Below are 16,181 nucleotides of genomic sequence, written 5' to 3' on the forward strand. Positions count from 1 at the left end.
TAACAAAATGTGAAGGATGGTTGTTTGTAGCACCACAGGGTGAGAGACTGCAGGCCAAAACACAGGTATATTGGCAGGGTTCAGCTGGTTTTGAATGACTGGTCTGAACTGTACCAGTACAACTCCAGAAAGACTGGGTTTGTGGGGTTTTGCGGATCACTCATGAAATACACAGGCAACATCTGTGAAGTTTGCACAGGGAGTGTGGCCTGCCTTCTCTGTTCGGCACGTACTGGAGATCATGTGTAGTTTAACGGTAGTGGATCGTGAGGTTTGATAGAGTTGTGCTCTGTTGATTTGCTGCAGAATATTAATCCAGGTAAAATAAGACTTTATACACAAAGGGGAATTCAGTTATATGATATTTTTACATCTGGAAAAGTCTTTAGTTAACTCACTAAGGGGTTGTTTGTTTATTAAATCTTTAAATCCAGTTTCCAAAGACAGTGTAAAAGCGCTTTATTCTGTAATTTCAAAGGTGGAGGTCTGCCTTGTGGGCATGGAGGCTGTGTTGCTGGTATTAGCTGCCATAACATATGTAATCACCTGCCATAAAACTTAAAAAATAAGGAATTTATTATTTGTTAATGAGTGCTATTGAATGTGGTACAATAAAGAGGATGAAAGGATTTATTTTGCAAAGCTACTCTGTAGCTGTAGAATTGGACATATGAACTAGGATACTTTTTCGTTCTGCTTCAGTTGATGAATTGGCTTTCAGTGACTTGTGAAGTTTGGCAGAAAGCTGATGATGATGGCAGCTGGGCAGAACCATTCAGAGTACAGCCCAGTTGGAGAGAAAGAAGGATGAATATCTGAAAACTGGTGAAAAGTTGCTCAGGAGCAGGCTCATTCCTCACTGACCAGTGCAATTTAAAGATTACTTGTCTAGAGTACATGAGGAGTTAATATCTCTACTCCCTTACTGCACTGTACAATGAAAATCTGAGTGGAGTTATTTAACTGGTGTTGGTTCCCTGTGGGTTTGTTTAGGTAAAAGTCTGCATGACACACACCTGCTTTCTCAAGGCTGATGAGGTGCTGTCATGTTTTCACCGGATCCAATTAAAACAATGTGGTTGTAGTTTCCCAATTAGGGGGGCTTAGAAAAAATAGGAGGGGGATATGAAATGCAAGAACAGCAACACCCAAGTCAATTTTTTCTACCGGCTTGTAACTGAGTTAATATGGAGAAGACACAGAACATGCAGCTTTGAGGGTGAGATGTAGTCATAGCAGCATTGTGTGTATCACCGGGGCAGGGGGGAGCATTGGACAGGAATCCAAAATAATAACTTGATTTGGACCATAAATTTTCACTCAGCACGTACTTGATTTATCATCCCATTCTGAAGTTGATTTCTGCTCATACCATAGTTTGTGTTCTGAATGAAGAGTAATAAAGGGCAAGTTGTATTGATTTTGTAACTCTTATCAAGCTGAAATGCATCTCTAATCCAGAGCCTGGGATTTTCAGAGAGCTCCTTAAATGACACTTAGGACTGCTTGCTTGACCACTTGGATGAAGTCACATTTATGGCAAAGTGTGATCGTGTTTGAGCACTGAACAACGGCTGCAGGTCAGAGCAGGAAGTGAAGCATCCCATGGGATGTCTAACGGGGGTTAGAACGGGCAGAACATACTGATGTTTATCCAGGGTGTCATGTTCTGATGGGAAAAAATGATAGGTTGTGGAGGATAATTAGAGATAACGATAATCTATTGTAGAACAGCTGTGGAAAAACTGCTTCTCCAAACATTGTACTAGGGATTTCATTCAGTGATATCTGAAAGCAACAATATCAGCTAATGGATTGTTAGTGCCTCTTCCAGTCTCACCTTGGCTTTTTGTTCTGATGTGTCTGTTCTGCTTACTGAGGAGACGTGCCTGCTGCGATCTGAACTGTGACAGTGTGCAAGCTTGTGATAATAAGGCTTTTGGCTGTAATCACAGCTGCTACAACGACTACAGCTCCTCAGGATCCTTTCTGTAGTGCCTAGTGTGGTGGTGTATGTGTTCTGCTTCTCTCTGCAGAGAAGGTGAGAAACCGAAAGCCGAGAAATATTTTTCTGCAAACTACTTTGTGTGGTACTCTAAGCAGACCCAGTATCCCTGGGGCAATTCAAAGTATACCACATGCTGCTGTTTGGTGACAAAAGACTGAAAGCTTGATCAGCTGTTTCAGAAGTCTCACTAAAGAAGCTGAATCTGAGCTTCTTTTGGAGATTGGGTGATGTGTTCATGGTGCCACCTGGCCACTGGAGGTGAAATGGTGACTGAAAAGCTGATGTCCTCTACTGGCATATTTCAAAGAAGCCGGATTTGGGATAGGAGATAGTAAGAAGCCCATTTTTTTTCTGACATTGTGAATGATGCATTGCCTTCTTCTGTACACATTGTTCTGTTTCTTAAAGCCCTTCTGTGTGGCAAAAGGTTGTCCCATCTAGGAAAAGCCATAGTCAGGGTCATCCTGCTGGGAGGTTGAATTATGTCTTAATTTACCAGTCTTTGATGATTCCCATGCTCTCTAGCACAGTGTCCCAAGCAGCCTCTACTTTTGGAAGTTAGTTCCAGAACATACAGAGTTCTTGTTGTCATGTCTTCTATTTATAGCATTTTTTGTGTAATGTAAAAATGAAATATATTTCACACTAGTTTTTGTCATCACTTTGAAAATACAGTTGCAAATAACTCCATTTTATTTTCCAACCTGAGAAGTCCAGAGTCACTGTGAGCTGCCAAAATACTATGTTATTGTACCTGGACTTGTATCTGAAGTGTAGCTTGTCTGTAACGCTTCGAGAGCTGTGCTGTATCCTATTTTAGTGCAGGCATTGAGGAACATATTAACTAGTATAAATAATTAAGAATGTATTTCTTTAAATTAAAGTTGTCTCAGGATGTGTAAGCTTGCAAAAATGCAAAATTACCGTAATGACTGCAGTAGATTAAATTTCCCTATATTAATGCCAAAATGGTCTGTTCCTCAGTGATCATATGCATATACATACTCTGTTTAAAGTCACTTTCTTGTATTTTTCAGAGCTCTGCTGGCTGGTGGAGGCTTCTCCACATGGACTTACCGACAAGGCTATGATGTCAGTATTCCTGTTTACAGCCCGTTGTCAGGGGAGGTGGATCTGCCAGAAAGAGGACCAGGGTAAAGCAATTCCCATGAATTGGGCAAAGTATATTCAATATCATGTTTAATATTGATGCTGATAAAATATAAATATAGCTGCTAACTTGCTGGTGGGCTTGGGCAGTTTTCTAAGAGTTGCTTTTAACAGCTCTTGCTATTAAAATATATGGTGGTTCCAATGCTAATGGCCTTGGCTCATCTGCTAATGTGTGATTTAGCTATGAACTGAGGATTTTTTTGGAGTTCAGAAACTGAACTGTGAAATATGACAGCATGAAAGTGTTTCTAGTAGAACTAGGTTCAGTATTTCCTGTGCTGAGAAGATGTTTCGGATATAAATAAAAGTAGTTGTTAATATGTTTGGTTTCTTCAAAGTGTAGTAAAGCAGGGCAGTAATTCAAAGCAACATAGAATCATTTAGGTTGGAGGAGACTTTCAGGATTATCAAGTCCAACCATAGATTCCCTAATAAATGGTGGCTTCAGACACACATATTTTAGGATACTTAAAAACAAAGTAATGGCAAATGATCACTGTTGCAATGGTACGAGAAGTGTGCTGTACCTCCGTTGTGCCTTTAAAGAGATAGAAGGGAACATGGGGATCAAAGTGAGTGTCTCGGATAGTATCAGCTGGTGCAAACTTTGAATGGGTAACAGAGAGCAGGAGTGAGGAGAATGTGATCTTTACCCCTGTATGTCTTATGGATACATTCTTCATAAATCAGTTTAGATGTTTTTGTCGTTCAGAAGTCTTTCCAAAATGACACTGAGAGTCTGGAACAGGACAAGCCTGTAAATAGAGCTCTGAATGGAAGAAGTTCTTGCAGAATGAATCTTAAGTGTGGTTAGCTCATGAAAAAGAAGGAGAGCCGATTTGATTGTGGGAATAGTTACATCCAGAGCTTAGAATACTGATTTTATTTTTTTTCTTTTTTAAAGTAATGGAGTAAGACATAAACACAAACAACACCCCCCCCCAACCCTGTAGTTGGAGGTAAAGCAAGATAAGTGGGAAATAAACCACTGATTTTAACAGGGAATGTAATTAGGCATTAAAATGAGCTACCCTGGAAAGTGGTGGTTTCTCTCATCCATTCATGTCTTCAGCAGAAGAGTAGGTAGAGATCTGGAAGGCATGTTTTAATGGATTATGGAAGACTGCTCTTTTAATATTTCATAAGCGTCTTAATTACACAGCTGAAAATGTTTCACTGTAGCAAGGCCTTACCTCTGATGGTTTGAAAAATGGGCAGAGTGAGACAATGAGGGTGAATAACATGTCCACCAATTGTAAAGATCAGGTTTAGAAATACAGAAACTTTAGGTCCTTTTTTCTGACAGCATCCTGTAGCAAATATGAATTACTGAAGTTGAAAACTGTGATTGAAAAGGTGCTGCTGCTCTCAAACGCAAAAAGTTATTGTACTTTGGCTTCAGTTCTTTTCTCTGGTAAGGGCAATGCTCTTGCTGTTGCTCTGGGCTGCTCCAGGTGAGATACCGCGGTCAATACCGAACAAACTTGTGCAGCAGTGGTTTTCTTTGCTCATACCCTTTATGTTTCTGCTTGTGATGCTCCTGGACCAGGCCAGCATAGGGACATCTAGTTGCATCCCAATCGATTCTTCATAGATCTCAAGTATTATTACAGTCTGACACAGACTGAAAGCACGCTTTGTATTTCTGTCTGGAAAGCATGAACGTGATGATAGGCTTCAGTGTAGATAGAACCAACTGTAAAGGGAGATGCAGTCAGATTGTTCGTGTCCATGTAGTCAGCTAAATGCTATGTCTGGTTTTAGGTCAGATAAGAGAAACTGTAATGAAGGAGCTGATGGAATGCATGAGTCTGTGTTCAGTAAAGGTGTTGGAGCTTCCATGTTCTCAAGATCTGGGGGTTTGTTTAGTTTGTTTGTGGCGAGGAGCAGACTGTAGTCTGTGGAGTACCATCTAGTGGCCAGTCAGCATTGCTAATGGAAACGCATCCACAGGTTCGATTGCTTTATGCGGGAGGAGTGTGACACGAGAGCGTTGCTCAAAATTCAGGCTTGCTTGGGAGAGATTATTACATTTCACTATACTAGCGTGTTATTTCCTGGGATCTGGGAAGTACTTTCTTTTGTGGCAAGATCTGATAGCTAGTTTTTGAGTGTCATAGGGTGATGACAGTTTCAAGGCAAAATTTGGTTTTAAACATATACACAAAAAAATCGACATAAGTTTTAGCTGGTTATAGGTATGCATTATCACTCATCTGCAGCAGTGTTTCCTTTTTTTTTTAAGGCAAATCCTTTTTTATTCCTCTTACAGAGATGAATTGAGGGGTTTTGATTTACTCTCCTTTTTAGTTGCATTGTTTGAAATAGTTTAAATCCACCTCTGCTAGAAATACATTCTGCAGAGCTGCTGGTAGCTAGTTGGTAGCAGCTGGAGGCTTGGGAAGAAAAATGTTTAAAAACAGTTCTATGCAAATCTTGTGTGTTAATTGGAGCAACTACTGAAGTTACCAGCACGAAAATGAGTAGAAGAGGTTAGAAGAGCAGCTGGAGAGGTCTGACTTTATAAAGTGTGTGTTTGTATGTGTTTTCAGTGCTGTAAATTAGAGATAGCATCATGTGGAGTAGAACAGGAATCCTAAGTGCAGGCCTCGCGTTTCCTGTGTTCCTCTGGCAGCGTGAGGGCAGGCACTCGCTCTGTGTTCCTTGCAATGGGGAGCGGTAGAGCAGTCTGACTTAGCTGACCTGTATAGAAAGGAAAATGAAGTAGATGAGGATAACAATTATCTGACATGCTATTTACCAGCATTAATGTAACTTTCTAAAGCAGTGAGCACCTAATTTGAGACTGTATTCCTGTATGGTTTACCTCCAGTGTTAATTAGTGTCTTGAAACACTTCAATATTGAGGCACATGTTAAACAGTCATGTTTTTGGAACATGGTAGCAGTTGAGAGTAAATGGGGTAATGGGTCTTCAACTTTGTCCTGGAGATGTTGCCTTTATGTTACCCAAAAGAGACGGAACTGAATCATAGCTAACAAGATGAGCTTGTCCTGTTGCTGCTGTCACCATATCAAGATTAAATAAGCACAGGATAGCTGAATTGTCAGTTCAGCATCTTTTTTCAATTAAAATTGATGAGAAAATACTTGGGAGGAGAAACTAGCAGCAGCATTGTGTCCGATCTACTTTGTTATAGTACACAAACACCAAACAAAAGAACAAACAATCCTGGCATCAGTAGCAAGCTGTTTTACTATGTAGCTAAATAATGTTTATTTCAGTTACAACAGAGGTTATAATGCAACTGTCTATTCTAAGCACTTTTTCCAAGTACAGATTTATTCAACGTTGTAAATAATGCTAAGCCTCTTACTATCCAAGATTTAGTTATATTGCATCATTACCCTTTCCAGCCTTGTCTGAAAATACAGTCTTGGCAGTGTGTCCACATTTAGTTAATCTTGCTCTGCTTTTCCAGGATGGAAGGAAATGTGTTCTAGAGCATCTTGGAAGTAAGCTCACAGTGCTGTCAGGTAACCTTGCTGTGGTTTTTCAGTCCTCGCAGATATTTCATTCTGTCATCTCAAATGGCTCTGCACCCAGAATACCGGTCTGAGTTGGAAGCTCTTCAGGCTGAGAATGAGGAATCCGTGTTGATCCTAGACAAATGTACAAATCTGTCAGATGGGGTGCCTGCTGTTGGCAAACGCTGTCACAAGAATCAAGTCTTTGATTATCCTCAAGTGCTTCAGGTAAGGCGGTTTCTCCTGCAAACCTCTCTTCCCCTTGGTGAGTGTCTTAGGTGTGGACCTGTTCCTGTTCAGCACGGGTAAGGTACTTCCTTGTATTTAGTTAACTTGCTGGCTATGTTTTGAAACTGCATAATTCATTAATTTACCTTGGATATTATATCCTAACTTTATTCTTATTTTTAAGAGGGCGAAGAACTGTGTACTCAAACTGATATGCAGACTACACTGCATTTTGAAAACGCTGCTTATGTATAACAACTTCATGATGGTCATGCTGGTTTTCTAGTAACACATGACAATGTCATGTAAATTAAAAAAAAAAAAATGATATGAAGATACTGCAAATCCAGCAGCAATGGGAGGAGAAACTTTCGGAGGCCAGACAAAATTGCTCACTTGAAAATTGGGGAAAAACATGGGATTCTGCAGAATAACTGGCAAAATGACCTTCAGCAGACGTGAATTTGGAATTGATTTCTCATGTGCAACAGTGTCGGCCTTTCTGGATGAAGCTTGGAGCAGAGGGGAAGCATTTAATCTTGGAGGGAAGGTTAAAATGAACTTTAAAGAGCTTATGTGTGGATTTATTTGGGGGCAAAAAATAGTGCTACGTTTAAGGAGAGTTGGTCAGATAATATTTCTTTAATGCAGCTTAGTGGTTAAACCCTACAAAATTATCTGTATAGATGCGAGAGACTGAGCTAGAAGACTTATCAGCATGAAGCTGTGAAAACATCTAGGTGAAATGTATTTCATGGCCTTGGCCCAACTTCCAGAGATCTTTTGATGTGTCAGTGAAGATAAAACCAGATAGCGTTCTCAGACCCCTGTGTCTCTTGGCAATTCACTAACAGAGAGGTGCTTTGGCATGCAGGATGGTGAAGTGAGTTATGCCATAGGCCACTGTGCTCCGTCTGTGACCACCAGCACATAATCTGTCTTTGAACTTCAGCAAATGATGATAAAATAACAAACAAGCTGAGGAAAGACAACTTTTCTACCCGTCCTGTTATGTTTTGTAGGAAATAAGTTTAAAATTCCTTGTGAAGGAGGAGGAGAGGGAGGAAAGGGTCACCCTGAGCCCTAAGCTTTCAGCCAAAAGTAAAAAAAAATTGTTTACTTTATTTCTTTAAATACAGACTGGATTGCTTAAGGATATCAAGTCAGGGAATCTATATCTATGTCTTGCTATATGTGATTTTATAACTCTGAAGAGAGCTGGCACATGCTGGGATTGTTAAAATACTTTCCTTTGCAGAGCCCTGCATCTCCGTGTGGAATGTCTGACTGATAACAGTGGTGATGTGAGGAGATGTATTTATAGTAACCCTTGTCTAGACAGGAAAAATAGTTATCTGGGCAGATGAGCATGTGTGTCCACATCTGGGCTGCTTTTTTTTTTTTCTCTTCCAGACCTTACTAGAGTCTCTTCCACCTGCTGCTGTGTGATCTAGTGAGTCAGGGGTTAAAATGTGTGTTCATTCTCTCGCACCCTCCTTTTCCTTCTCTTCCTGTCTTGAGAGTGGGGGAAGGGGGACTGCAGTCACAGTTCATCCTTTCCAATGCAGCCTTTACAGGCTTCCTACTAGACAGGCTCTTGGGTTTCTTGGATTCTTAATTCTTCCTGTCTGCAGTCTTCTCTTGGATGAGATTTTCAAGGCTTTTAGTACTCTGTGGCTATGAACGCAAGTCTTACGGTTGCATTAGGAAACAAGTGAACAGCCAGCAAATGCCATTGTATTTCCTGATTGCGTTTTGATGTTTTTCTGCCCAGCTGAGCCTCCTGGCTCCTTTTCCTCAGGCCACAGAACACAAGCTGGAAAGATGTTTTCTTATCTGTGGGAGACCCAGTATCAACTTTGTCATTTTTCATTCTTAGATTTAGGGATAATACTGACTTGAGCTTTTTTCTGGTTTGCGTAGCTAAACTCTACAAGCTTTTATTTTGTGATCTTGAATCTGTAGCAAGATCACTCAGTGGCAGTGAGAACTAAAGTCCCTATTTACAGGGTGAGTGCAGCATAATCAAGAAGTCTTCTCCGCTGCAGTTTAAACTCATGGCTCTGTCTTGCATGTTGTGGACATGAATAAATTATATTTTTCCTTTTTGCAACCACTTTTTGTATCTTTGAAGCTCCCTTTAGCTATCTTCCTCCTGCCCTCACCCTTTCGGAATAAGTAGTATTGATACAGCCAATCTTTCCCTGTAGATCGTACTTTCAAGGTAAGTAATCATCATGTTTTTTTACCGCTGGAAGTGTGTTGCCCAAGACTGAACACACTGCTCTGTCTGAGGTGTTTTGTTACAGAGTGAGTGATTCCTTCAGGTCTCCTAGATTGTACTTCTTCTTGCATTCTAATACAACCTGTGGGTTGAGTGGTTTGTATTTTCAACAGTGCAACGTTGCCAACACCGAATACCCTTTCTTTTCCTGTCCTTTTATAGGAAATGTCCTCTTCTGCAAAGTGCAAAACATAGCCAGTTACTTCATGCTTTATATTTGTGCAGTTGGTTATTTTTATCTAAGTGATGAACCCTGTATGTATAGGTATTTTTTAGTCAATTTATCCATATAATGTCAAACTCTAATCCCTTTATCTGTTATGTTTGCCAATCCCACAAAATCGTAGGTGTTGTCAGGTCTGATAAGTATGGTCTTATTTCTGCTACTTGGTTAACTAAGGGGCACATTGAATACTGTTGCACCTAGGAAAGATTATTTGGTCCATCACTGTTTTACCTGTGAGCCACCACTAACTCCTTTTTACTTAGAGTTCTGTAACTATATTTTATGTAACTATAAAGCCTATGAGGGCTGATAAAGCCCATAATTTGTTAATTTGCCTATGAAAATGCTGTCAAAGATGTCAGATGCCTTTTAAAGTTGAGATAGGAAATCTGTTACTTCTCTGCTATCCATAGAGCTGGATTGCCCTATAATGGAAGATGATCAGGTTGGCTTCATACAGCTTGTACTCAATAAGTTCATGTTGATTATTGCTCATCTTGTTATGCCAAACTTTCAAAATGTTTAACTTATTTTTCCACTTGAACTTTCTCATTTAGAATTCTGAAGTTTGCCCATTAAAATAAAGTGTAGAATAGTCTGACTACCTGATTTCTCATCTCTCCACTTACGATATTTTTGAGCGTCTGGAAGATAAAGTTGCGTAATTATTTTGTATTGGCTAATAATTCAGAATACATTGGTTGCATGGAGCAAGCCTGTTTTCCTTTTGACTTGTATTTTTACGAGGGGGAGGGCAGGAAAGCATAATCATGGAATCATAGAATGGTTTGGGTTGGAAAGGACCTTTAAATGTCATCTAGTCCAACTCCTCTGCAATGAGCAGGGACATCTTCAACTGCGTATATACATACATACGTGTAATACAAATCTAACATTTCCTGTTCTTTTTCCTCATCTATGTGTTGGATACCATTTGTTGACAGGAGTCTACATTCTGTGTTGTTCTACGTGGGGCCCGCCTGGGACAGGCTGTGCTAAGCGATGTTCTTCAAGCTGGCTGCGTCCCAGTCATCATTGCTGACTCCTACATTTTACCTTTCTCTGAGGTTCTGGACTGGAAGAGGTCGGTACCCTCACTGTTGTGCGTTGAACTGCTGCCTAAGAGACTTCATTGCATTCAGTGGTTTGAATAAAATCTATGTGATAAGTCAAGTGTACTGAGGGTTACAGGGAATAGAATACCGAGTAAGATACATGCAGTCTTTGCCCTTCATATATTATGCATCAAAACCAAACAAGGCAGACGTGACAGAGCATTTGGTTATCTTGTAGCCGATCATATTTTTTCTAAAACAGACTTGCTTTGATATCTTGTGCTTGAATTCAGTGAGGACTGGTCTGCTTTCAGGCTCTTTTAAGGAAAATATATGCTAAAAATTGCATCATGTCAGTGCTAAATTCTCTATATTGTATCATGATTTCTAAGTTCATCTGAGATTGAAAAGTGTAGTTATTTTGTAGCTGAGTACACTATATTAAGAGCTTAGATTTTTTTTCCATACATGCACTATGCCTAGTTACGTGATATTAGGATAATATGTACAAAAATTACTAGCTTGTCTACATAGCACTGTATATGCTATTACTGTTTGGTCACTCCAAAAATCTCAACTGACAGCAAGTCAGTGGCAATCCAGAGATGAGAATTCAGGATTTCTGTCTCTCTGTCCCTTTCATATTTATTAGATTGTCTGTACAGATCAGTCGACAGACTTCTGTGGCATTATCTGTGGGCAGACTGGCTGGTATTGTGAAGGAACTGCTACAGAATAATTAATTACACGGAGAGAAGACTGCTTCTTTCTCCTAATACCTTCTGAATGTGTCCTATTAGGATAGGACAAGATTCTGGGTTGGAAAAGCTGTTGACATCATTTAATGTAGAACTTCTTTCCGTCTTACCATTTATTTTCTTTTTTTTGCTTATAGGGCCTCTGTTGTCATTCCTGAAGAAAAGATGCCTGAAATGTACAGTATCCTGCAAAGTGTTCCCCAGCGACAGGTTGAAGAGATGCAAAGACAGGTAAAATAATGTACTGTGATTAAAGTATTTTCCTTTATTTACAGTTGGATTGTAGGTTCATGCACCTCCTTACTGTGAAATTTGTTTGAATGCAGAAGCATCCGTTGTATTCTCAGGTTAATATTTTGATTATTTGACCCTCTTCTTTCTTTATGCTAAACATATGCATTCACCATTAGTTTTCAATGCTGTGCCTCTCTCCATCACTGGTGCAGCTAAATGTGTTGAACAGCAGCTGTTGATCAGTACTACATTACCCATCAGGTCAGGCAGTTAAGAACATTGCATGGGGTTGCGATTGCAGAAGAACACTTCAGCAGGCAGACTTCAGTCACTCAGAGTGGATGTTCTCCAACCCACTACATTAATGTACTTGCTGTGGTGAAACATATTGTAGGATCTTTAGCATCCGCAGTGATCAATGCTGCCCCTCCTGGGTTGCAGCAGATCTCCTAAAATGTGGAACTGAAGTTTTCACTATCTGCTTTTTCATGTAAAGGTCAGTGGTATTTGCCATGATTGGAGACTGCCAGCTTCTACCAGTGTAGTCAAACTCCACTTTAATTTTGCTTTTTCTTATGTCTCCTCTGCTTTCTTAATGCATCTGGGGATGGAAGCTGTCCCTGAATGCAGATGTACTGCCTACTCTCATATGTGAAAATATTTCTGATGAAATCACAGGGTATATTTGTTTCTTTTTTCTATGTGGTATTTAAATTGTATTAAAGAAGAAGTTCAAGAGTCTGTCTTTATCTCAAGAGAAGCTTTGGTTTGTAGATAAATTTTTGATCGCTCAAAATATGAGGGAAGCATTAAGTCCAAAATGTTTTAAAAGTTTTAACTAAGTTGACAATTCCTCTGAGAGGGAAATTTTACTTATTTGGTGACTGGAAGAGCTGAGATCACAAACTCTCTAAACTTATGAATGAAGTCTGTGTTGGCTGGGTGTATAGTGAAAAGGAAATGTCTTCTAGTTTACTCCAGTTGATGCTGATTCCTGTTTATTATCTTTGCTGTTATGGACACTACCATCATCATCTGCTTTAATTCTAGAGCACACACGTAAAGTGCCAGTTCAACAGAGAGAACTGTTAGCCATGTGACGATTTTCACAAAGCGTGAAGAGTTTTGTTGTCAGATTAGGGGGTAGGATTCAACCATGTTGTTCTTTTGGTGGTTGGAATATACAGATTACATTGTTGGGCTGGCAAAGAAGTAAGATGTTAACATATATTGTAAACTTACATCTAGGATCTTTCATCCTTGTCACCTTATTGTACCTGAGCATATAGTGTGTTACAAGGTAAGGAGATACTGTTGTCATTGTTTTTCTTGATGAGGAACTGCAGCATAGAGAAAGTAAGAGCTAGGTATGTAGGGAAAAAGTAAACCAGCTGATCTCAGGTGACTCTTAAAGACTTGTGGGATTTCTGTAGTCAAATTTCTGCAAGAGCGGTGAAGACGTGTTTCTGAAATTCCCTTATCCAACCTTAGCAACAAAGTCATCTTTTGTGTGGTCCTTATCAAAAGTGACCCAAGGCATGGTTTTTCAGGGTGTAGCCTAGAACACTAGTTATTTCTACTTAGACAGTGCTAATAGCTGCACAGTGTATATTAATACTGGGACAAAATAGACTCTTGGGTTTAGTGGTAAATGTGTTTTCACACCTGAGGTCTGTTGCCACCTTCACTTCATTCTCTGTGCGGAGAGTCTGCAAATATCACAGCAGCCATGAGGGGTCTCCTTTCCCTCTGGTTCCTTCACACAAGCGAACCCTTTTGGTGGGTCCCACTGGCAGCACCAAGTTGCCCCGAAAAAGTAGCTTTGCTGTAACAGCTCCTAGAAACATGATTTTGCTTTGTGTTCTTTTTTTCTCTGACATGAACGTAGAGATGTTAACACTAGGGAGTTTTACCTTGAAAAGCTTTAAAACTGACATTAATGGTCTGTTAAAGTGTGCATTGGTTTTCTTGTCCATTTTACTAATATAAGATATTCATATCATATTATATCATATCTCAGGATAGTGTGCTTCTACAGAGAATGCACTTAACATTATGGACAGCTTAAACAGTAATTTTAAAGTATGAAATCAGGAAACAACACTACTTTGTAAAAAAACAAAACCAAAAAACCAAACAAACCCATAAACATTCACAATGACACAAACCAACAACTCCCACCCTTAATTCAGATGATCTGTAAGTTACCTATATTATCTGCAACTCCATAAAATTAAGTTAAAATATAATATATAATATAATACTCAGAATGCAGTTCTTGTCTGTGTCTGAAGTGATTTTTGTTGGATTATAGATGGTTTGCAGTAGTCGTCGTCATTGGGTCCAGTGCATCACTGAGCATGTTGGAAACTGTGATTCTGTTGACCGAAGGTGGGAAGTATGTTTCTCTAAAGCTTCCTCTCACATCTTGATGTTTTTGTTAAGGTTAGAATCATAGAATTGTAGAATGATTTGGGTTGGAGGGGACCTTAAAGATCATCCAGTTCCAACCCCCCTGCCACAGGCAGGGACCCCTTCCACTAGACCAGGTTGCTCAAAGCCCCATCCAGCCTGGCCTTGAACACTGCCAGGGAGGGGGCAGCCACAGCTTCTCTGGGCAACCTGTGCCAGTGTTTCACCACCCTCATTGTAAAGAATTTCTTGCTTAGATCTAGTATAAATCTACCCTCTTTCACTTTAAAGCGGTTACCCCTTGTCCTGTCCCTACAGGCCCTTGTGAAAAGTCCCTCTCTGGCTTTCTTGTAGGCCCCTTCAGGTACTGGATGGCTGCTATAAGGTCAGCTCGGAGCCTTCTCTTCTCCAGGCTGAACAGCCCCAGGTCTCTTAGCGTTTCCTCATAGGAGAGGTGCTCCAGCACTCGGATCGTTTTTGTCACCTCTTCTAGCCCTGCTCTGACAGGTCCAGGTCCTTCTAGTGCTGAGGATATAGGTGTGTGTTTTGGTAGTAAGATTATCAGGATGAAATCACAAGGTCTGTCTTTCTCTTGTCTTCATGAATTTATTTCTGTCTGCATACTGAGGATACTTAAACATGTTATCCGTACATTTCATGTCTCGTCAGCCTTGTTTACAAGGTAAAGTCCTGGTGTAAGCATCTGTGACATTGCCTCACTGATACATGGTTCTGTGTTCTAGCTATCGGATATGGTGAAAAAGTACTTAGTGACTGATATTGTGTGGATTGCCAGTAACCTGATTGCTTTTCCACATTGATAACTACTCACTAATATTCCATCTGTGCTACGGACTTTTGTTTCCTTCCTCCTAGTTGGTCTCACAGGAGGGAACAATTGCACAAGTTACTTGCTGTCTTTCAATTTAAATAGTTTGGTAAGTTGTCTTGGGACTTTTTGGCTAGGCAAAATATCTTCCCAGTTTTTTTTCAGTGTCTTCACTTCAGCAGCAGTGTGCAGGAATTGATGAATAAAGATTCGCAAAATAATGATAAACTGATGATAGGAGAAGAGAGAGTTTGAAGTTGGAATGAACCTTTTGAGGAGGCTGATGCTAAGGGTAGTTCAGAAGCAAAGTGAATTTGTCATAAGTGCTCTTTATTTTGTTTCTGGGGCAAGGAATTACTAAAATGAAACTCAACTAATACCCAGTTATAGAATGAATCTGCAAATGAACTGGAGTGATTTGTACGTGTTTTCAGATGTGATCTGTAGCAGTTGTTTGTTCTGCTTAGCCGTGGAAGGGCAACAAAAGCTTCAAAATATTCTGGTTTTGCAAGTAACCCATATTTCTCAATGCTATTTAAACTGCTTTCTTTTGCTGCTTCAACTTCAAGGGCTAAGAACACTTGATATGCAATATTTTGATGCTTGTTTTTTGTCAAGTGGAAGAGGACTGACTGATACTGCTCTTGTGATATGTTTGGTTTTTCTCCAGTCCATTCTAGTTTTCAACAAGCACTGCTGTTATCGAGATGGAAACGAAGATAGTTAGATCACAATGATCATGTTCTTTCTTGGTTTTACATTGTGAAACACTTGCAGTGTGATATAACAGTTACAAAAAGATTGGTCCACAACTGGTGTTAACATGAGGAAAAAGTGATCTTTGCGAAGAGCTTTCATTAAAGTTGGTATGAAAATTGTTTTACAACATCTCACTGTTTCCTTTGCATTAGGATGTGTTTAGGTTTTATTTCAAAAACAAAAATATCTTGTTGCACAGAGAATTCCATGAGGGGAGACAATACGGTTTTGATAAAGACTTGTGAAACATGCTTTACCAGTACCTGCCAATTAATGTACTTTTTTGGTAGATTAAGAAACCAGTTGATATGTTCTGACATGAATATGCTTGAGATCATCCTCTTTTTAGCCAAACAGAACAAATCCTTTCTCTAAATTTCTCCTGATTTTTAGTACAGTGAAGCACGCATTCATCATACCTATCAGACTTTCTGGGTCTGATAACCTTTGTGGTGTTGGAACCTTGCTGTCTGACTACTTTGGTTTCACTGGTTGTCTTGACTATGGCATTAATCTTATCCTTAGTTGGAAAACCTCAGAATTAAAACAAATTTTATTGTAGATGTTAGCATGCCAGATTTCTTTGTTGATCAGGTGCTCTTTTTGCAGTATTTTATTGCAGTTGATTCTCTGGAGATCATGCCTCAAGGTTAAAATATGTATATACACACACACATAAGTGTATATAATTTTTTTCCAAGTTGAAATAGATTGTTTGCTTTTATTG

At 39.6% G+C, this 16,181-nt stretch overlaps 1 protein-coding gene across 2 annotated transcripts in view; it reads left to right on the plus strand.

Moving 5' to 3' along the window:
* The window catches only part of EXT2 (exostosin glycosyltransferase 2), an 82,508-nt gene that overhangs the window by 4,762 nt on the left and 61,565 nt on the right, over positions 1 to 16,181 (plus strand). For both annotated transcript variants that reach the window (XM_075426332.1, XM_075426333.1), the window contains exons 4-7: positions 3,046 to 3,162; positions 6,702 to 6,897; positions 10,352 to 10,491; positions 11,358 to 11,451. In XM_075426332.1, the coding sequence (XP_075282447.1) occupies positions 3,046 to 3,162; positions 6,702 to 6,897; positions 10,352 to 10,491; positions 11,358 to 11,451 (547 nt within the window). The remainder of the gene's footprint in view (positions 1 to 3,045; positions 3,163 to 6,701; positions 6,898 to 10,351; positions 10,492 to 11,357; positions 11,452 to 16,181) is intronic.

This window comes from Opisthocomus hoazin, chromosome 7, assembly GCF_030867145.1.
Source record: "Opisthocomus hoazin isolate bOpiHoa1 chromosome 7, bOpiHoa1.hap1, whole genome shotgun sequence".
NCBI classification, from domain to species: domain Eukaryota; kingdom Metazoa; phylum Chordata; class Aves; order Opisthocomiformes; family Opisthocomidae; genus Opisthocomus; species Opisthocomus hoazin.